The 24,524-nt window shown below is 44.1% G+C and overlaps 1 protein-coding gene across 3 annotated transcripts in view; it reads right to left on the reverse strand.

Annotated features, from left to right (window-relative positions):
• Positions 1 to 24,524, reverse strand: part of ZC2HC1B (zinc finger C2HC-type containing 1B) — a 345,180-nt gene that overhangs the window by 69,220 nt on the left and 251,436 nt on the right. For 2 of the 3 annotated variants that reach the window (XM_044060266.1, XM_044060264.1), the window contains one exon: positions 3,802 to 3,940. In XM_044060266.1, the coding sequence (XP_043916201.1) occupies positions 3,802 to 3,940 (139 nt within the window). The remainder of the gene's footprint in view (positions 1 to 3,801; positions 3,941 to 24,524) is intronic. The other variant, XM_044060265.1, reaches the window with a different exon arrangement.

Here is a 24,524-nt window from a genome sequence, read left to right on the forward strand (position 1 = left end):
GTGTGTCATGTTAGTAAACCAGTCTGGAGGTGTGCATGTCCTTAATGAAGTTAGAGACTCCACCACCCTTAGTCTTTCCAACCTCATTTTGGGGTCAGAAAGTGTGGAATGAGGTATAGCCTGGTAAGGCAGGGGTGCTCTCTGCAGCCCTGAACCAAGTTTCTGTGACTGCACAGACATCAACATCTTCCAGTGTGAGGAGAGCATCTAGTGAGTGCATTTCAGATTAAGGCTCCTAATATTGAGCAGCATGACCTTCAATTTGATTTTTGACAGATCTTTTATATTGGAAGATTTGTCATTGGAACATGGCCTAAAAAAGTCACAATGGGGGAAGCAAGAGCTTTGGCCAAGATCTGGAACCCTAGGGGTGACAGGTGGAGGCCATCTCTGGCAAAGCATCATGGCCTGTCAGCCATGTCATCCCAGGCAGACAGATATTGGATCCCCTTAGAAAGACACCAGAAACTAAGCCAATTGTTAAAGTTAAACATTTTTTGTTGGTATTGTGGTATCATTCTTGGTGAAGGTATGCTGCTGCTTAGGGCTAGGGTCATACCTGCCTTGAGCACATACTTTGGGAGCTCAATCATATCTCTCTTCATATAGTCTAGGGAGGTACATCTTAAGTCATTCACACCAACATGGACAATGACAGAGTCATACCTGTACCTGTTGTGGAGAGACTTGAGTGCATGTGTGATGTGGCAGATTCTAGCACCTGACAAACAGCTGACTGTGACCTTCTCCTTGTTGAGCCTGGTGAGGGGGACATCGGTTTGTCTCACTATTGAGTCACCAATGACTAGTATGTTTGGTTTATTGTTATGCCTTATGGGCTGCATTGGTTTATTGTTTTGACTAATGGGCTGTGTTTATGAGACACTGGTGCATTGACTACTGTGTGTGATGTGATTGGTGTTGTGTGTGGAATGTTTGTGAGTGTGTTTTGGGGTCTCTGTTGTTTAGGTAAGTTTTTGTTGAGGACCTCTGCAAAGGTGAGTGTGTGGCTCTGTGATGTGGGTGGCGTGGTGCTTTTCAGGAGTACTGTGTGGTGTGAGAGAGCATGGATTCCAGCTTACTGATGTAGATGCATCTCTCACAAGTATAAGAATTATGTGCTAGGAGAAGGGGACTTTCCGTGAACATAAGGTAGTTACTACACTGTCTCAGTATGCCCATGTTGACCAGGTTGGCAGGAGAAACTGATGGGAATTGACCAGACATAGTGCTGTGAGGACTTGGTGGACTTATGGAGATGGATAGTTGTCTACATCATCAAAAACCCTAAATGTAAAATAAATGGCCTGAAACACAAGTGCTACAATCAAAACTAAGATGTTTAGAATATTAATCAGGCTACTAACAAGCAGTAATAAGTGCAGAATAAGAGCATTTGTACACTTAAGAACACACAGTACAAACTAAGGTAATAAGGTAGAAGACAGGTAAGTAAGAGTAGCTGAGTTTACATATATATATATATATATATATATATATATATATATATATATATATATATATATATTTTTTTTTTTTTTTTTTTTAATTATTATTATTTTTTTTTTTAAACAGTGGACAGAGAGGAAACAGAGCAGATTAAGAGACTATATGGGTTGTCTTTCTAAGTGCTCTCTCTGTACACAGCAGAAGAGATGGGACTGGTAGGAGTGTCTGAAATCAAAATATGATCTCACTGTACTCAGTTGAGTGAGCAAATGAGATGGGCCCAGGAGGAGTCTTCAAAAACAAATTTACAGCAGCGGAGGGCAATTCCAAAGCCACCAAGATTAACACCACAACAAGAACAGGGAGAAAGGGTGGGGAGCTAACTGCAGAAAGACAGAGACCACAATATTCAAGTAATATTCAATGATACAAATAGCTAAAATGTAGTGCTAATCTTAAATAATAAAGCTACACTTTTCACCTTTCTAGCAAACTAAATGCAGAAAGACAGAGACCACAATATTCAAGTAATATTCAGTGAAACAAATAAATAAAATGTAGTGCTAGCTTGTAAAAATATTAGTAAATAAAATATTTTTATACACCCCTTATCAAATAAAAAGCAAACAGCAAACATTTGATCATTATGCTGATTGTAAGACAAAATATGTTGTTTAGTTAGCTGTAAGTATGCTCATCATTTTAAGCAGGTAAAACTATTCATCAGTTGAAAGAACTTACTTTAGAACATATTTGTAGTTAAATGAGGAATGCTATTTCTCAGCTCCTCCCACTAATATTTATGATGTAGCTAAATAAAATATGACTAATGTACTAGAGAAAGAAGGCATCCGTACAGCACCTAATCACTGTTTCAAGTTTCTAATTCTACATGTTATGAGATTTAATAAAAGAGGTGGAGATACTGGTAATTATACTGAGAATCAAGAATATAGATGGATATTGTAGTTGGACACCACCCATAGTCCTCATTTAAATTATAGTATTTCTTTAAACTCTGTCTTAAAAAAGTAGAGGATTAAGACATTATAACTGAATAATTGTTTTATTGGTTACATGCTTTATTTGTATTTATAGGACAATGTCACTGGAATTTTATAACCCTGATGAAGCAGTTGTGAGAATGCATTCATTTTATATGTGATTGTGTTCCATTAAACTTACAGTTGAATGGTGTCCAATTTTGTTATAGGTTCACAGGTTCATAGATAGCTACTAGGCCAGTTGCCCTTGTAGGCCATTTTAAGCCTAGCCAGGTTCCCTTTTTATGCTCAAATTAACCCATCCCATTTGGTTAGAGATTGCCCTTACCCATCCCATGGTGGAAAATTATATATTATACCATGATCCCCCCAAAACGTGCACGCTGATTGGCCAGCGTGCCTGTTGTAAATCGAGTTATACTAATGGAAAAAGGTCCGGTCGCCCGGACTTTTTCCATTAGTATAACTTCGTTTTAAACATGTTCGCTATGTTAAATGGGTTTAACATAGCGTAACAGCTTTAAAATAAGCAACGGAGATCTCCGTTGCTTATTTTAAAGCTGTCTCGCCATGTTAAACCCATTTAACATAGCGAGGCAGTGTTTAAAAGCAACGGAGAGCAAGATCTCCGTTGCTTTTTAAGTCTCGCTATGTTAAATGAGTTTAACATAGCGAGACAGTTTTAAAATAAGCAACGGAGATGTCCGTTGCTTATTTTAACTGTCTCGCTATGTTAAACTCATTTAACATAGCGAGACTAAAAGCAACGGAGATCTTGCTTTCTCCATTGCTTTTGCTCAACTCTGATGTACCGCGCAGGCGCGCAGTACATCAGAACTGCCGGATGCCAGACATCTGCGGAAGGGCAGTAAACAGGCATTATACTATGCCATTATTTAAGAAAAGTAACAGTTTCTTTTCTTAAATAATGTCATAATAGCAATAACCACTTCTGGGGTAATGCTAAATTTACCCACGGTTGGCTTTAGTCCTCGGCCTCGGGACCAAACCACACCAACCGTGGGTAAATTTAGCATTACCCACACCCAGGCGTGGGTTATTGCTATATTATCCTTAATGAGAATAACTGAGATCATACCATAGATAATTTGAGGACACACATGCATGGGATAAAGCATTTAGGAGCTGCCTCTGTCTGTTAGTAGTACTATTAGTTATATTATTTTCTTAGTTTACTTTCTCTTAACTTGGCTTTATTTGGGATCCGCTGCTGTTTTTTGCCATGAACACATACATGCAGAAATTTTATTTAAAAACAATTACTGCATTAAGCAGTAATTTGCCTTTCAAAACTGGAATAAACTTCTTGTTAAAATAAAACAGAAACCTGGATTGATGGTTGGGGGTGGTGGAGGAGGAAGAGGACGACCCTCTTTTATCGCTGTGGTTGCCAGCTTCGCAGATCTTATGGAACTGATGAAATCTTCATGCTGCTGCCTCCAACTGCATTTCTTCACTGGTTGCTGCTGTAAGAAAGTATCAACATTTTCTTAATGTATGGCATATGAAAAACAAAATATCTAGCAATACATATTAATGCATGCATTGAAAATGTTACTAGTGCAGATGAACACAGAATGACTGAGGGGCACTGCTGAATTAAAAATGATTTCACTCAGGGTTCTAAACTCATTAGCTGGATTATGCCTGTGAACTGTCACTCAAACTTTGTTTGTGTCTTTCAGCTTTTCCCGGTTAGGGGTTGCCACAGCAGAACTCTGGTCCGCTAATGATTGGCAGCTGATTTTTACATACTGGCTTGCCAGGCCTGATGCACAACCTTCAACAAAGGTACACCCATTCACACATGTCTCCACACAGAGGATGCTCTAGCTGAGAATCAAACCAGACAGCATCTTATTGTGAGGCGACAACACTACCGCAGTACCACCACCCAAACTAAACAATGTAAATTCCCTTCACACACTAACATTAAAGAGCTAAAAAGTACTTGATTTATTGTATCCTTAGAAAACAAATATCTTTTTCTTTAGATGGACAATAGCAGTTTTTTTCTCAAACGGAGCACAAATAAGGATATTTTGTTTGAAAGACAGTTTAGTATTTTGCACTGTTACTGGACTTGCACTCGCTACTTCTTTTTATGGGGTAATAGTTGATACATCTGTTGCATTTACTCTTCAGAAATCACACAGAACAGATTTTTTAAATTCATTTTATTTTGCTTTTGTTCACCTCATTTGTCCGACTGGGTTTAGGCAAAACATTTTTTCAGCAGAGGCCCAGAGAGAAAAGCTTGAACATATTACTAGCATTTTTAAACAAGATTTTCAGTACTAAGCATGAACATAAGTAATATACATTAACAATTACGCATACATTTGCTAATTAAATTACATTCATATGAAACAAAGGCACTTATTACGGTATAAAACATTAGTTTTAATAAGTTAATTAGTTATAATATTAGTGGATGTTAAACACTGAGCATTTGAAGATGTGTATTAGTGGGTTTCTCAGATAGATATTAGATCATGCGATTAGTGCTTAGAAATTCAAAGAAATGGAGGTGAGGGAAAAAAATAGGTAGGACAAAAAATGCTAACATTGTAATTAAGAGGTTGGGTATACAGCTGGTTCAGAGGCAATTATATAATTATATGTATTTGTATATGGTCTTCATAAGGAAGTAGGCTGAGTGCTATGTTTACTCCATAGTCTAGTGTTATAGCTTAACAACAAAGCAATGCAACCTTCTGGTTTACACAACAGAACATATCTGTCAAAATAAAACAAATGGTTTAAATGAAATGCAATAAAATGTTATTGTAAAGTTGCAATCAGCTTCATGTCTGACATTTTATCAATAGTGGCTGTGGTTGTTATGGATCAGTGCTCATTTCAGCAATATAAGCTGTCGTAAAATAGTTCATCCATCTTCATACCCTAGCAAGTTGGTCACACCCCCTTCAGGCAAGGCAAAAGCCATTATGTGTCAGTAGAGGAGCTTATCAGCAAAAAAATAAATAAATAAATAAAAGTGTAACAGGTTGTACAGTAAACTCTCAGTTAACCAGAACTCAAGCAACCAGCACTCTCAAGAAACCAGCAAAAACATATTGAAGAAATACAGTACAATGTTCATGTATTGCACTTTCTGTTTCCCCCCTGCAGAAACATACATTACGTTTTTAGAGTTTAGTGTTTTAAAAAGGAAGATAATAATAAATTCCCTCTCTTCCCAACCTGAGAACAAGTCAAACCAAACAGATAGCATAGGGCACAGTATTAATCATATCGATTTTTAATATTAACTCTCAAGCAACCAGAAACTACAGTTATCCGGCATTTACCAATCCCCATGGGTGCCAGTTAACTGAGAGTTTACTGTATTTTCTATATAGAGGTCCACTGTTTGTAAGGCAGTTTGAGTATGTGTTTTCTTCCTGGGCTTTATTCAGAAAACATGAGTCTGCTAATGCAACCAGATCACTGTTTCATTCTGTCCTATCTTTTTTCAGGTTTACATACATGTCCATTCAGACACTGCGGTGGTGGTGCTGCGGTAGCGTTGTCACCTCACAGTAAGACGTTGCTCCATTTGATTCTTGGTTAGAGCGTCTTCTGTGTAGCGACATGTGTGAATGGGTGTTCCTTCGTTGAAGGTTGTGCGTCAGGCCCGGCAAGTCAGCATGTAAAAATCTACTGCCAATCATTAGCGGACCGGAGTTCTGCTGTGGTGACCCCTAACCGGGAAAAGCCAAAAGACACAACAACATACATGTCCATTCACAGGGCTGAGACTCTGTCTGCATAGGTAGGAACTATGAATCTGCATTATACCTAAAATGCCCCACTGGAAAGACATTTAACAATATTACTGAGACACCACACACACACACACACACACACACACACACACACACACACACACACACACACACACATTCTGTTACATCCTATCACCTTTGGTTTCACCATACAGTCCTAAATGAATAACCGTATTCTCATAGTTCTGCACAGCAGTCTTTGGTATGAGCTTGTATTCTGCCCTTGTGGAAGTATATTGCAGTGGTCCAAAATGGCTGTTTTGGACTTCATTATTAGAGGGTTTGCAGTTTTAACTTCATACTCTGCTGCCTCATTACTTTGTGGGTAATAATATCTGTCATACATTTGAAACTTTTCAAAAGCATACTGTGGTTCATTGTCCGAAACAATGTTTGGTACAATGGTCTGGCAAAGTGTGCTTTGAACTTACAGATCATCATGGTAGATTGACTTTCCATCAGACTGAAGTTCATAAACAATGGAGGACTAGTAATAGTGACTAGTAGTCCCTGTCCTGAAAAGTGAGCAGGCCTGTTCTTAGCCCAAGGCTTGGCTGGTAGCTCATGGAAGCATGGTAACTCATTCTGTTGTTCAAAATCCACAGACATGCAAATGTCATCATTTGGAGTGAATATCTTTATCTAGTCATTCACCCTTTACAAAATACACAGCCTCTTGCCCTTCTTGGACAATTTTCTATGCCTAGGTGTGATAAGTGGATAAGATGGGTTAATTACCATCTTACATGCAACATAAATCACTGATCACCCCCCCCCCCCATGAAGAGAATACCATTGTGTACATTCAGTTCCTCTTAAAAAAATCTGTACAGCCTGATATCACTTACAGTGGATATAAAAATTGTACACACCCCTGTTAAAATGCCAGGTTTTTTGTGAGACAAAAAAATGACCGCAACAAATCATTTCAAAACTTTTCCCACCTTTAATGTGACCTATAACCTGTACAATTCAATTGAAAAACAAATCTGTTAAGGGAAAAATGTAAAAAATAAAAAATGTACAATAAGCTGGTTGCATAAGTGTGCACACCCTTAAACTAATACTTTGTTGAAGCACCTTTTGATTCATCCTGTCTTATATAAATGCCGACACATTGCTTGATTGCTTTCACAAACTGATTACTATTACAAACCTGTTCATTAAATTTGGATTTGTACTAATAAAATAGTTGTTAAATTCCTCAGCAGTTCATCTCCACTACTAGTAAGAGCTCCACTTTCATGTTTGTTTACTGATTAATGATTTGTTATTCCTATCATATTGGGCAGGATTCACGATGGCTTGCACGGAGTCTAAGAGTCGTGTAAGACTCCATGCAGCCATCGCGATCCAGGAACAGCCCGAAATCCCGTGTAAGAGACCAGCTAAAACGTCTCTTACACGGGCAGGGCGTGGATATGCTAATTACCTCACTTGCAGCCGAAAGGCATGCAAATGAGGTAGATTAGCGATCCACAAAGCTGAAACCAGCCCGTGTAAGAGTCGTGTTAGGTGCAGAAATGTACTCAGTTGACAACTGAGTACATTACTGCAAATAACACAATGGAGTCATGACAGCTCCAAATAAAGTATGCATATGTAGCAGGCAGCATGCCAATGGCCAAATATGTGGCCATTGGCATGGTAACCCGATGCAAACATGAAATAAAATAACTTTTTTTTTCCGGCGATCAGCGAGGTTTAAACGCAGCGCAGCCCCGCGCAAACGGGCTGCGCTATATAAAACATAAATATAAAGGTTTGAAACCCACAAATGTGGGTTTTATGCAATGCATGGATTTGCAATGCAGGGACTAGCAGACCGAAAACAACATGCCCACCGTTTAGTGGTTGCTAAGGGAGGAAGCTGAGTGTAAGACATGTAACTAAGCATTAGTAGGCAATCCTATGTAAATGAGTGGTAGGATAGTGAATCACAGTGTCACATAGCAAATGAGCACATTCCGTGTAGTGTAAGAGTTAGATAAGGGGGAGTAACAGAGTAGGAGATAAGTGACATCACAGAGGGGAATGTCAGGAAGAAATCAAGCTCATTGGAGCAAAGTGGTATGTGAAAGATGTCAATCACACAGCATAAAAAGAGGAGTGTCAACAGATAAGCATGGGAAAGTCAAGAAATGGAAGGTGTACACTGTGGCCAACACCAAAGTTTCTTGCTGTGCGTGCATGCGAGCGTGTGCGCGCTGGAAGGCGCGAGTAAGACAGAGTGCGCGCGTGTAAGCATGAGAGCGTGCGTTTAAGGCAGAGTAAGTATGTAGAAGCCTGTGTAAAGATCTGTAAACCTGTTTGCGCTGGTGTGCGCGTGTTTAAACCCAAATAAGCAGATTCTAGTCCATGTAAGCATGTGTGCGCGTGTGGTAGCCACTGTGAGCGTGTTTACGCTGGTATGCGAGTTGCTCCCCCCTGAGGAAACAGAGAGGAAAAAGGAAGCAGAAGAAATAGTAGGAAGCTAGCAGGGAATACTGGTAGAGCTAGCAGGTGAAAACAATTAGAAGCAGGCAATTACACAGGCAGAATACTAGCCCACCCAGCACTTAAAACACTGCAAACAGCATTGCAGTATGTTTCTCTCAAGAGACACTGCAAGACAGGAGTAAGCTAGTAGAAGTGAAAACTGAAAAGCTGCACTCAGACCAAACATGCTAGGGGCTGCCATAGCTGTTATAAGGAGACATAGGAGACTTGCTGAGGGTGGTGACAATGCAAATGCTGCCAGACAACCCACAGTGAGGAGACGGAGAAGAGTGTATAGGCCCAGGGTCACCTACCAGGGGTTACATGAGCTGGAGATAGTGGAGCACTATAGAGTGGACAGAGACCTCCTGCAGCAAATTGTTGAGCTGTGCAGGCCACGCCTCACACACAGAACCAACAGAGGGGAACCCATCCCAGTGGAAACCAAGGTATGTGTTGGCCTAAGAATACTAGCAACAGGTACCTTCCAGAGACCAACTGGTGATATGATGGGGATATCGCAGGCATCAGCCTCCAGGGTACTGCACCAGTTCCTGGATGCCATGTCAGCACATGTCGGTGAGCATGTATATTTCCCCAATTCCCATGAGGTATTGGCCAGCAATATGCGTCTCTTCCATCAAATAGCGGAATACCCTGAGGTAGTGGGTGCAATAGACTGCACTCACATACGCATCAAAGCACCAGCCGGTGAGCAGGGTAGGGCCTACATTATCCGCAAGGGCTTCCCCTCCATCAACTGCCAGGTCGTGTGTGATGCCCAGGGCATAATAATGAATGTGTGTGCTGGCTGCCCTGGGAGCTACCATGATTCCCATATCTGACATTTGAAGCAGCTGTACCAGACATTTGCCAATGGGGACATCCCACATGGTCACCTAGTGGGGGATGCTGGATATGCACTGGAGCCGTGGCTAATGACACCCATCAGAAACGCACACACACCTGAACAAGAACGCCATAATGAGGCACACGCACAAGCATGTAATGTAATAGAGCGTGTGTTTGGGCTGCTCAAGTCACGGTTCCGGTGCCTGGACACATCTGGTGGAGCCTTGCAGTACTCACCAACTACATGTACCCAAATTGTCATGGTATGTGCTATGCTACATAATATGATTCTGCGAAAACAGCTGCAGCAGGACCAGCATAGTGCCAGGACAAACATCCCCCCACCATTGCCAAGGCCATCACAGGCAGAGCGTGACTCGGAGGAGGAACAACCTGAGCCTGCCCCAGTAGGCAGAAGGAGGCATGCCCAGTATGCCCTGGCCTTGACAAAGAGGCAATGCATAGCACATACACTGGCTCAGTAGGAACCCTGGGAATGATACCCCTCTCTGACTCACTCATATAGTAACAGGGATGCCTAACATGACACAACCTGCTCTCAAACATGTACAGGGAGTGTAGTATGTGCATCCGACAGAGGCAGCCCTGCAGCACCACCTGAGGCATGATTGCCATGTGTTAAGCAATGTAACACCATCTAGTATATGCAAACATGAAGACCCTGCCTAACATCTCACCCTCACCAAGCATGATGCCACACTATGAAGACAACAAGATCAAGTACAATAATTGGCTGAAGTCTTGCTGTTAGCAAGGGGGAACAAATGGCTGACAGCCTGGGATGACATGCTGAGCAAGACATGATGCCCCACCTGCTAGGGATGGCACGCACCCAGCACACCTGGCTGTGTGGATACTGGCAAAGGCTGTTGTCACCCCCACTGTGCCTTGAATAGGTAAGGCTGGAAACACAAACCTACCACCATAGGTAGCACAAGGGATAACAACCTGGACGTAATGCTACCCAATGCCAGAAGTCTAACCTGCAAGGTGCATGCAGACCAAACCCACCACAGCATGGAGAATGGTAATATCTGTTCTGTAACAGAAACCTGGGTCAAGGCATAGAAGAGCACCCTAATACTACCAGGTTATGCCTCATACCATGCTCTACAGCTCCAAAACATGGAACACACTACAATAGGAGTGTGGCTACCAGTAATTGTCAAGGATAACCACACCCCCCAGGTTGGTACCACAGCAAGAAGCAGCATGGACTATCCATGGGCAAGTAACAGTGGCTCAAACTGTGTCCCTGTTTGCAGCCTAAAACAGAACACACTCACAAACCCAGGAACCCCAGCCAGCCTTCCTGAAGACACTGCAGAGTATGAAAGTCTCATCAAATACCAAACAAGGCACACACAAAGTATGACATAGGTGGCAATCCATTATGTATGGAAGAAGTAATCAGGGACCTAGGGACACAAGTGGACGGTAACCCGTCATGTGACACTCACATTGCCAAGGTGGCCAGGAAGACCTGCTATATTGCCCACCTTAATACGAAAGGATGCACATGTAGATCAAGAGAGGTCACTGTGCCCCCATACTCTTCCCTTATCAGGCCCATACGTGACAACAATGCCCCAGTTCGGATGTACCTTACCTTACACCTGCAGCAGTTAGAAAGACCCCAAATGTACCTCACCAACAGGATAAAGGGTCCAAACATTTGACATCTGCAGCCTGGCTGAAGAAACCACAGCCCAATTCACAAGCATACTGCCCAGTCAGAGGCGATGTATGCCTGATGTACAAGGCCATGTCCAATCCAGAATGAATGGACATGCTCCACTGCAGAAACCCCAAATCCAGCAGAGACACCACAGTGAGATATCTGAACCTCCACACACAGATAAATAGGATGTGCTGGAGGGACAGATCCATAACCTAGAGGCTCCTTACACTCTGGAACAGAATCCTAGTCCATGATAGGCTGAGCTCCACACTCATACTCAACAAGAGAAATCTGGTGAAGTGCATGGGAGATAGTAGGTGTACACTGGGGGCCATCCCTGTGTCACATCTAGTAAAGTAAACCCTACATGGGCATAATATGCACATTGCAAGGGGTGTCGAAACTCACACACAGTCTGTCCATGCTCAAACAAGGCCAGGGCAGATAGCCTAGTATGAACCTATGAACCTATGACAATACAAATTGTGCAGGACACAAAGGATTATCACACAGCTGTCCTACCTGATGGTAGGAACCATGGTGATAATCCACAGAAATGCACTGCAGTACTCTAATATCACAAACAATACACCAAACCCACACACATTGCCAACATCCTACCTAACAGATTCTTTGCAAACTCCCTACCAGCACCTAACTGCCAAATATCTATCCCAACAGAGTGCTGGCCCCCTGACATTACAGATGCTGAGGTAACAGCCAGCATCTACAAAGCACACCACACGGCATCAATGGTACCAGATGGTGTCCTGGGTTGTGTCCAACAAGTACTGTAAAAAGAATGGAACACCAAATAGCACTACTGCGCACTATCAGTCTTACCACAGGATATGTACCCAAAGAGCAGTGTACAGCAAAAGTGGTCCCTCACCACAAAGGTGGTGCCTGAATGGATACTGCAAACTATCAACCCTCAACCCTGACTATCTAGGTTGGCAAAGTAATGGAGAGGATGATCATGGATCCCAGGAATAACGAGATTGGGTACCTACAGACATTGGACCCTACCCAGTGTGGCTGTCATAGGGCAGATCCTGCCCCTTACACATGTCTGACTCATGTGAAATGTGCACCAAGGCCATTGATGTGGGGAATGTGGATCACACAGCCTATCTGGACCTTGCTAAACCCTTCCATACAATACCCTAGTTGGTCAGTACAGATAAGCTCACCAGCTTAACTATAAACCCCTATCCAAGTAGATGGGTTGCAAACCAGCTGAAGGACAGAACTGACCTGGTCAGACATGCTGCAGCCATGTCAGACTGCAAACCAGGTACAACTGACATCCCACAAGGCATGGTCCTGGGACCTCTCTTGTATGCTATATATGTCACATAGGTACAGGCCAACATGGAAGGACTCTGTCTGAACAGGTTCGCTGAGGACTACAAACTGCCCACCATATTGGACCCTCCAGCTGACACAAGCAACCTACAAAAGGCACACATAGAAACAGACAAGTGGTGCCACAGCCATGTCAACAAGCTAAATGCAGAATAGTGTATAGTCATCCCCTGTGTAAACACAGTACATGGCCAGAAATTATCACATAGGTGTTAACCCAGTAAGTACATCAGGAGCAATAAGAGACCTGGGGACACAAGGTGATAGATATCCTGCATGTGACAACCATGTGTCTGTAGTGGTTACAGAAACATACCATATACCCACCTAATCATGAAGGTAAGCACAGCTAGGTCAGGGTAGGTCAATGTGCCTCTCCAGTCATCCATCAGCAGCCTCACAATTGTGTACAATGGCCCTGCAGGGATGTACCTTAACAGACACCGGCATCAACTGGAAAGACCCCACAAATACCCCACCAGGAGGATCGCAGAGCTGTAACAGATGCCATGTGTCGCCTGATTAAACAAACTGCAGCTCCACACAGTGCCATACCACCTGGCTGGAGGTGAACTGTGCCTGATGTATAAAGCCATGACCAAGCTGGTATCAATGGACATTTGGCACCATGTAACATCTGAATGCTGGTGACCTATGCAGCTGACAGGCCTGAACCTCAGCACAGACATAAACAGGACATGCTGTGCCGATTGGTCCATAACCCAGATGCTCACTCCACTAACAACTAAACTCCCAGTACAGGTTATCCAGGGAGTCCCTCATTGACTGTCATACAGAGGAATCATGATGACTGGATGGGAGATGGTAGGTGTACCCTGGATATCACCTGTATGTCACGGGTAGACAGAGGCACAGCACACTAACCTTGACATATGTCATGGCAAACACCAGTAAATGTGTGTTGAAGAGCAAACACTCTCTGACTAGCATTACAAATGGACTAGGGCACATGGCCATTGTTTGTCACTGTCCACACAAGTTGTGGAATACATTAACAATGTCGGACAATCATGTACTATGCTGTCCATATCTGAACAAAATGCAACATGGTCATATCTGCACAACTGGCCCTCAACCAGTCTGGTGTGCCCACTATAAATATTACATGCAGTGATAGGACTGAAACCGATGATACTGTCCACAACAGTGAAAGTACTGCACCAGTACACTATACGACAATACACTGTTTGGTCAGTAGGAAAGGATGTTGACAACTGTATGCAAACTATCCCATGGTGACCCTGCAGGCACAGCATAATGCCTGTTAGGTTCAGAAACAAAGCAGATGGGCAGTAAGAACACAACCTGATGTCCAACACTCAACTGTACATGTGAAATATAGATGACGTCCACACACAAACACAAATGTGATGGACCACAGATCCCAACATAAGGAAAGTTCACACTGGGCATGCTCGCACACTTAGATAAATGAGACGTGTCAGTCAAGAAGCCATAGAAACTGTGAACTGGGCATGCTCACACACTTAGGCCATGTCACAGTTCAGCAGTTGCACACACATATCTGGCATTTGTATGTGTTAACACAGGAACCTCCCACAATACAGAAATCTGCCCAGTGCACACAGTGAAATTACAACAGAGACATAAGTAAAGTACTGGATCCCACTCATATGCAAACATCTTCCACAGTACACAAGTTGTTCATAGAGATAGGGAAAGCTATGGCAATAAAGACCCACAAACAGTATATGATCAACAGATACTTGCATCTGACAGGTAAACATATGGCCGTAGAGTGCAATACTAGGCTGTTGTCCCTAGGGAATACAGAAGGCTATCCACAGTGTAATTGGCGTCTGCCTCCGCAGTACAGTAGGCCACTGTGCCTGTGCAAAGTTAATGCATAGATATGCTCTCCCCTGTACTGATGGATAGTAACAGATGTACATACCTCTTCATACATAATGATGTCAGCACACTATACATATGTCAGGAGCACAAATCATACCTACTAATTTGAATAGCATGCTCTGCTACTGCGTCTCTCACAAGTATCATAACATAGTTAAGTAAGGGTTTGAATCCTGCAAGTGCTCAGTATGTGTGTGGAGTAGTGTGTGTGCAATTCCAAGTATAAGAGAAATGTTCCTTTTGCCAACTAGTACAACACAACACATGCTGCATATTCCACTGTCTAAACACTGATGATGTCAGCACCCTATAACTACAGCAGGAGAAAGCAATTCTCCCAGTAATGTAAATAGTGCGCTCTGCTACTGAGTCTCTCACAAGTGTCATAACATACTTAGGTAGGGGTTTGAATCCTGTGTGTGGGGGAGTAGTGTGTGCGCAATTCCAAGTATAAGAGAAATGTTCCTTTTGCCAACTAGTACAACACAACACATGCTGCATATTCCACAGTCTAAACACGATGATGTCAGCACCCTATAAGTACAGCAGGAGAAAGCAATCCTCCCAGTAATACAAATAGCGTGCTCTGCTACTGCGTCTCTCACAAGTGTCATAACACAGTTAGGTAGGGATTTGAATCTTGCAAGTGCTATGTGTGTGGGGGAATAGTGTGTGTGCAATTCCAAGTATAAGAGAAATGTTCCTTTTGCCAACTAGTACAACACAACACATGCTGCATATTCCACAGTCTAAACACTGATGATGTCAGCACCCTATAAGTACAGCAGGAGAAAGCAATCCTCCCAGCAATGCAAATAGTGTGCTCTGCTACTGCATCTCTCACAAATGTCATAACATAGTTAGGTAGGGGTTTGAATCCTGCAAGTGCTCAGTGTGTGGGGGAGTAGTGTGTGTGCAATTCCAAGTGTAAGAGAAATGTTCCTTTTGCCAACTAGTACAACACAACACATGCTGCATATTCCACAGTCTAAACACTGATGATGTCAGCACCCTATAAGTACAGCAGGAGAAAGCAATCCTTCCAGTAATGCAAATAGCGCGCTCTACTACTGCATCTCTCACAAATGTCATAACATAGTTAGGTAGGAGTTTGAATCCTGCAAGTGCTCAGTGAGTGTGTGGGGGGGAGTAGTGTGTGTGCAATTCCAAGTATAAGAAAAATGTTCCTTTTGCCAACTAGTACAACACAACACATGCTGCATATTCCACAGTCTAAACATCAATGATGTCAGCACCCTATAAGTACAGCAGGAGAAAACAACCCTCGCAGTAATGCAAATAACGCACTCTGCTACTGCGTCCCTTGCAAGTGTCATAACATAGTTAGGTAGGGGTTTGAATCCTGCAAGTGTTCAGTGTGTGTGTGAATGTGTGGGGGAGTAGTGTGTGTGCAATCCCAAGTGTAAGAGAAATGTTCCTTTTGCCAACTAGTACAACACAACACATGCTGCATATTCCACTGTCTAAACACTGATGATGTCAGCACCCTATAAGTACAGCAGGAGAAAGCAATCCTCCCAATAATGCAAATAGCACACTCTGAGACTGCGTCTCTCACAAGTGACATAACATAGTTAGGTACGGGTTTGTATCCTACAAACACCCTGTGTGTTTTTGTCACACAGTTTGTCTATGTGTGTGGGGTGTTGTTCCCAATATTGCATGACATACATTATAGCAGTAATGTCAATGCACACATGATGTATGTGTGTGCCACCTACACATATGTACCTGTGAACTTCAATAGTTCCCATGTCTGAAGCCTGCCTCATGTGAATACTTGGAATATGCATTAGACAACTGTATGACTGTGGTGTTCTGTGCAGGGGCTGCATGTGGTATGTGAATATACAGTGTGAGTTGTAGATGGTGTCATCCAACCAGTGAGGGATACACGACTGGTCTGGAGCATATAGTCCACATGTTGGTGATGAACAGGTGCAGCATGTTGTCACCTCTTGTGGGAGTGGTAACAAGTTGTTCCATAGCATTGCAGGGAATGAATGCTAAGAACCCTTCAGATAGGGTCTTGGAGCTACAGTAATGCTCACACTCTATGTTTGGGTAGTTGCAGTCCACCCATATAATGGTGTTTGTAGAGACAGTCATATTCCCAGTGTTGTCAGGAAGGCCAAGTGGGTTTCCTGGGTATGGGAGGGTGGTGTGTGCCAGGCTATGAACCTGAAGGCAGTCTAACCCACTGTTAGTTGCACATGGATAGGCTCTGATGCTTTGTGCTGTGCCACCAACCTGGGGGGGTGTATCTGAGGTGCCTTTGGATACATCCCCCCTGGTCTGGTTTGGTGCATGTGTAGGGGACGACAAGTATGGTATGTGGTATGACCTGCCAGTGATGGTGTGCACCTGGGAGCCTTGTACCAGGAGTCTGTTACTGCATGGATATTGCTGTACCCCATGCTAAGGACAGTTTCCACTGCATGCATTTTGAGGTTTACACTGCTGCTGTTGAGTAGAATTACTATTAGTGTCCTATCCCATGTGATACCTGTGTAGGTGGCTATGTAATGTCAGCGTTGCATACAAAGGCGCTATGTGTGTAGCAACAGCCTCTGCCAATATACAACGGCCCATGGGTGACAGGTGCAAGCTGTCCCTAGCTAAGCAATGTGGCTTATCCAGCATGTAATCCCACGCTGACAGGCATTGGATCCCCTTTGAATGTCACCGAAACATATGGTAATTGTAGAAACTGATCGTCCTGTCTACATATTGTGGCAGCATACCTGGTGAAGGTAAGATGCTGCTCAAGGTCAGGGTCAAACCAGCCTGTGCCACAAGATCAGAGAGCCCCTCTATGTCCCCTAACATGTAGTCCAGGGAGGTGCGTCACAGGTCATACACACTGGCACAGACAATGACTGAGTCATATTTCTACATGCCTTGGAGTGACCTGTATGCATGTGTTATGTGGTGGATCATAGTGCCTGATGGGCATCTCAGCATGACCTTCACCTTGTTCAGCCTGGTGAGCAGGACCTCAGTGTACCTGACGATAGTGGTACCTCACACAACTGTAGCAGGTGTGTTGTCAAGCCGTATGGCCTGTGACTGTTTGGCACACAGGCTTTGTGAGCTATGTGTTGCACGTGCTCTGCACTGGCTTAACATTTGCTTGTGTGTCTGCTTTGCAGGTGTCAGCTGCTCAGGCAGGATGCTATTCTGAGAGTCCAAGAATGTACCTGTGTGTTTCTGTGTTTGGATTGCGGTCGTGGCAGGTCTATGTGAGACTGGTACTGTATTCACTGTAGTATCCCACTCCACCTGACAGGGTATGCCAGTACTGAGTTAAGAGAGCTTAGCCCCCAGTTTGACTATGTGGTTGCATCTCTCACATGTGTTGTTAGTGTATAGGAAGTGGAGAGGGTTGTCTGTGTACATGTGGCAGCTGTAACATTGCCACATGACTCACAGATTCACCAACTGGACCAGAGAGTAGATTGACAGGTGACCTTTGCACATGCTACCATAGCATCGTGTATCCCATACTAAGTAACGACACATAGGGCCAATGGGGAACAAGGTACTCAAGGTGGGTATGTGAGGGTGTAGTGCTCCTGATTTGTTAGTGCTGGCATATATGAATGCTGTCTTCAGCAAATGCGAGGTAAGTCATATGCAATGTGTTACAGGCAACCTACATGCAAACAGGACAAACAGTGACGTTCTGTCAAGTGAGACATGGACATCAGTACATTAAGCAATACAGATGTCACTAGGGATCCACAGAGGCACTGTAAATCTGCACTGCAGGTGGAATGAGTGTTTCAGGAACATAACAAGCAAACATGCATACAAACAAAGCTACAGTCAGCAGGCCTGGATCTAGACCATGCTACAACAAACAAGGTGTACAACTGCCAGTAGGTAACAGTGCATATATGCAGGCACTATAAGCCTGTACCCAGACATTCACAGGTCAGACGGGCTGGGTCCAGCCCCACCACCCACAAGTGTATAGACCATGTACCTTTGTAATGTTGAATAACTGGCCTGATACCCAAGTGCTCATACCTGTAATAATACACATTTCAAATAACAGACACTGAGCCCTCACTCAGCAGTTCCAGACTTAGTATGATGTATGCTACCTGTCCTGGCACCACAGTATCCTTGACATGTATGGAGACTCTCCCTCCTGTCATAGTTAGTTCTCTGTTGTGGTGCTGTCATGCATGGTATGAGGTGTGACCTTGTAGTGCTAGTGTGCTCTTGTGAGTCTTGAACCTGTTGTGTATTACTGCACAGATATCAATATCCTCAAACATCCTCATTGCAGAGTTGAGTGTGGACAGCATGCAACTCGCAGTTGACATGACCATCATTGAGTATCAGTATGTACATTTACATATCCCCTGTGCTACCTATGTAGGTGGCCATCTCTGGACAGCCTCACCACCAGTATGCAAAGATGTGCAGACAGTACACTATGGTAATTACTATGGGTGTACAAAACAATACAATGACAGTCATACTGTAACTGCATCAGGCATGCTGGGATATACCCACAATTATATCATTACACTGTACCGTTGTCAACATTATACTATTACAACACTTCTATGTAGTCACCCTGTGCATCAGCACCATGTTAACCTGTTCCTGCACCAATGTTACAGATTGCAGGAGGTGGCACAGTTTCATCATATGCACAGGATGTGTACTTGGTATTCCTGAGTCTGCCACTGATACAACCAATTGACATGTCTGTGTGTGTATGTTGGTGAGGGACAGCAGTACAAGATGGGGCAATGTTGCTGCAGTGTGTGCGTGTATGCGGTAGCCCTAGGTGTTATCAATTTGCATGTGTGTATGCATGCACACAGTCCCACCTCATGGCTGCCATATACAGGTGTTTGTGGACAGCCACAGACTGTACCTACCAGGTCATACAGATCACTGTCTGTGGCCACGGACACGGTACCTGTGTCTGGCAGGGGTGCTACGGACCGTATCAGGTATTAAGCCAGACTGGGTACTGTCATCAGAAGCAGGTGGTTGGTGACTGGAGACAGGTCCCTGTTGGGACTGTCCAGAGCCACGTGCACGTGGTCTCCTGGGGCGGTCTGATGACAGCACAGACCCAGCATTGCTGGGGCTGCTGCTGGCACTATGTGGGCAGCCGTGGGCCTGTTGTCATCCGCGATGGCTGCCAGCTGCTGCTGTTGCTGGCATACAGCCACATCGACGCCTCAACCATCCACCATTACCCTGGCTCATGGACATGTAGTTGTGGAACAGATCTAATGTGTACCCCCAACATCTGTCAATGACCTCGGTGAAGTTATGGATGGCAGCCGCAACATCACGCATACTGTCACTCATAGCTGTGCGGCATGCTCTCAGCTCCCTCAGACCCTGTCTGGTGTACCGTTCCATACGTGACTGTGCCTGCATTACAGCCTGAAACATAGCTGAGGTTGAAAGACCTCTGTGGGCATGTCTGACAGGGGCAGTATGCCCACGGATGCTCCCACGAGAACCCCTGGACGTCTGCCTGTGTGGTACCATGTCAGGACCCTGGCCATGGCTGCTGTGTGGGGATGCATGTGCCACAGATACCACATTACGCTGGTCAATGCCCACTGTATCCTGTCCATCACCTAGGGACATTGGTGACAAAGGATGTATTGGCAGGATGACTGTGTGCATTGATGGGGTCGACAGCTGTGTACAGTCAATTGGCTGACCAATGACGGACCCTGGCACACCTCCCTGTGCCATTACACAGGTATCATCATTATCACTATCCACAGCAGCTGATTCAGGTTCCCTGCTGCACAACACCAGAGCAGCACCAGAACCTGTGGGAGTAAGACAGGAAACACAGTTTACAATGTGTACACAATGTCACCACTGATACACACATGCACACATGCACACATGGGCACATGCACACATGGGCACATGGGCACATGCACACATGCACACATGCACACATGCACACATGGGCACATGCACACATGCACACATGCACACATACACATGCACACATGCACACATGCACACATGGGCACATGCACACATGCACACATGGGCTCATGCACACATGGGCACATGCACACATGCACATGCACACATGCACACATGCACACATGCACACATGGGCACATGGGCACATGCACACATGCACACATGCACACTCCTCAGTATATGAGATATCAACACACAGACACAAACACACCTGCAATCAAACACATAGCACTACTGCTTCAGCCTATTATTACTATTAGTATCAAGAGTATTGAAGGTAATGTTATTACACACTCACCAGCATGGGTAGGCTGCCTTGCTGTTACACCAGAGGGACCTGCAGAAATGAGAATTTTATTGTCAGTGGGCACAACTGTGCCATTGATACTGTGAGTATGATACAGTTCAGTAGTGCAGCAGTTAGCTTCCACAGGTCTACTGCTGATATTGAGAATATCACTCTTGCACAATAATTACCACGATTACAGCTACAAACCGAGGACACACCTCACACATGCATAACCTAACAGTGTACAGAACGGTCAACTATACACATGGCATGTTACCTGCACACTCCGTGCCCTGCTGCTGGGTGGCTCCTGCCTCCATCATTACACATGTATGCTGCTGCTTTTGCTGTTGGGCTGGAGCCACAACACTTAGTAGTAGTCCCTCCAGTCTGGTGAGGGGGGGATGTCTAGCCACCCCACCACCTGTGGCAAGCTGCTGCCTGTGGATATCCGACGCATGCTGACGGACATTTCTAATTAAATCACTGCAGTGATGGCGTACCTGCTCATATGTCCGGTTATGTGTGCCAATGTCATTTACCCAACGGACCAGATCTTGCCACAGTGCAGCCCTCTCCTGCTGGTTCTGGCTGGTGTGGGAAAAGAGTATTGCAAAATCCCACACCAGGCTCTGGTGTATCTCTTCCTCCTCCGCAGCGGAGTACACAGGGTTTCGCTGGTGAACCATAGCCCTGAAAAGGAGAAGGAAAATATGTCGCAATATCTGTCAGCAAACTATGGCACACATAATACACATAATACTCGACTGTAGTGATATAACTTAACCACCATATATAGTATCTGTCTGTCTATTGGGGGATACACGTGTAAATGACCAGATATCAGTGCTCATCCGACAACTGTGCAACAGTACCTGGCACACTCCATATGACAGACTAGTATACTGCAACAGTCAGCACACTGGTTCAGGTCCAATGCACAACCTCACACGGGGGGTTTGTATCAGGGTACTGTATGGGGAACATTATCAACCCATGCACTGCATGCAATGCACGTTACATATTTCACTGGTAATGCACACTACTCTTACTTGCCATAACCCTTCCTACACCACAGTGACATACAGGGTAACACAGCACAACATATGGCAATGTAGTATGTGTTGATCGCAATACCTCACACATCTGTTGCTGGCCTCACACCAAGGACACACACTACCATGACAGACAGACAGTCATGGTGAGCAATCACACCAGTACATAACATGCACCCAGTCACTGGCACACTCATTACACCTCACATATTTGGTTTGCAATGTGTTCATGGGTGTGCACTGTGTCTTAGGTAGGTAGTATGCTTTTGGCCCTGGGCCTACAGCAGCATACTGTCATGTTACCCTGCCCCTTGTGACACACGTGTTATGATCATACCTGCTCCTTACAAACAGTTACACAGGGTGACTCATATGGCATATTACCCATCTGCATACCATTCAGCAGGGGTATGTCTGACATCTACTCATGGGGAGCCTTGCTTCTTACTTCTGTGTGGTTTACTCCAGGGTATGTCGTATCTGTGGGTAGGGACATGTACCTCCACCATGTGCTCTATACTGCAGTGACAAGGACGACAGACATAGGTAATGTGTGTTGTGGATGTTGGAGGTGTTACCATGGTTGTTGGACAACTGTCATGGGTGTGACCGAACTATGTATATCCAGCAGTGGTAACCTCTATGTAGGTAGTCTGTGTGTGCTCTGTGGTCTTGTCAGTCACTCTGCATAGGTAATGTGTTTGAGTGCATTGACACAGTTACTTGCATATGTCTGTGTCCTTCTCCATATCTGTAGCTGTCATGGGAGGTACATACCGTGTAGGACATTGTGGGATGTAGAGGGGTACAGTGACCTACATGTCCATAGCTGACACACCATGTCCGCTGACACATTCCATGTACAGGTATTACAGGGCTAGTCTGCCACTGTGTATATCAATGGGGAGCCTATTGTACACTTGTTGCCCCTGTTCCCCCCGACGCATGCAGTGGTGGGCAGGCATGCACATATGTGGTGGTTACTGGTGTCAGTGTTTTGGAATGGTGTATGGTACTCCAGTATCCACACTGGTGTTCACTCCATGCCTCTGTCACCAGGCACCTGTTGCAATACATCTGCACACATGTGCTTCACTCAGTACATATATATATATATCTATATCTATATATCTATATATCTATATATATATATATATATATATATATATATGTATCTATGTATATATATATATATATATATATATATATATATATATATATATATATGTATATATATATATATATATATGTTTGTGTATATATATATATATATATATATATATATATATATATATATATATCATATGTATATATAGATATATATATATAGATGTGGGGAGAGAGAGAGGGAGACAGAGGGAGTGTGAGAGTGAGAGGGGGTGGGACTGAGAGAGAGAGAGAGATAGTCATATACAGACATATCTGTTGTCAGTCAGATCTGTCTGTATATGTATCTACATATACGTATGTGTGTATTACATATATCTGTACGTACATATTCTATCAATCTCGATGTCTGTGCAGTAAGTGGAACCTGGTTCATGGCTCCTGAGAGCACACCAGCAGTACCAGGCTATACCTCGTATCATGCTTTTTGGCCCCAAAACTCGGACCAAAACAAAAAGGGAGGGGGGGAGTGTCCATATTCATGAGGGACACCCACACCTCCAGGTTGGTGGAAACACATGAAGCATCAGAGACCATCCAGGTGCAAATAACCATAGGCAAACCTGCTATACAACTGGTAGCATGTTACAGACCACCCTCTCAATCTCAGGAACCACAGTCAGCCTTCCTGAAGACATTGGATGATATGAATGTCCCACCACACACCATCATAGTGGGAGACTTCAACTACTCTAACATACCCTGGGTGCATTATTCTAGCCCAAACACCGTAGCCCAACGGTTCCCGGAATTCACTAAGTCAAATGCAATGGAACAGCTAGTCACCTCTCCCACAAGGGGAGATAATATACTAGACCTGATCATCACAAACATGGGGACAATGTGCTACACACCAGAAGTATATCCCTCACTACTCACATCTGACCACAAACTAATCACCCTGGATATACATATCCCACCTCCCCCACAACACAAAAGACTAGAGTGAGAAACCTCTCAAATGCCGACTTACACTTCTTAAAACTGAGTTGGTATCATTTAAGCCCACTGGGCCAGTGGAAACCACATCCCACAATGCAGACTCCTTCACAAATGCTTTCTACAGACATCTCCAAGAATGCATGGATCTTGCAATCCCAAATAAAACCAAGACCATCTCCACCAAGGCCAGGCATCCTGTCTGGTGGACCCCAGCCATGCACAAATTGTATAACAACAGAAGGTAGCTACTGCACGACAGAGCAGAATTCCATAAAGGTAAAGCATCTCTGATCAGCACTAGTAGAAAGCTACATTCTCTCATACAAACATGCAAGGCCAACAGTGAGAGGAAAATTGCTATGGACAATACAGATAACCACAAGGCCTTCTTCTGCTATGTTAGACACCTGGGTGGAAACCCTCAGATATGTTCAGAGTTAGTTCACAGTGACAAAAAATACACTGAACACACAGATATTGGCAACATTCTGGCAGACA

Source organism: Protopterus annectens, chromosome 1.part2, assembly GCF_019279795.1.
Source record: "Protopterus annectens isolate FY-2018-M chromosome 1.part2, PAN1.0, whole genome shotgun sequence".
NCBI lineage: Eukaryota > Metazoa > Chordata > Ceratodontiformes > Protopteridae > Protopterus > Protopterus annectens.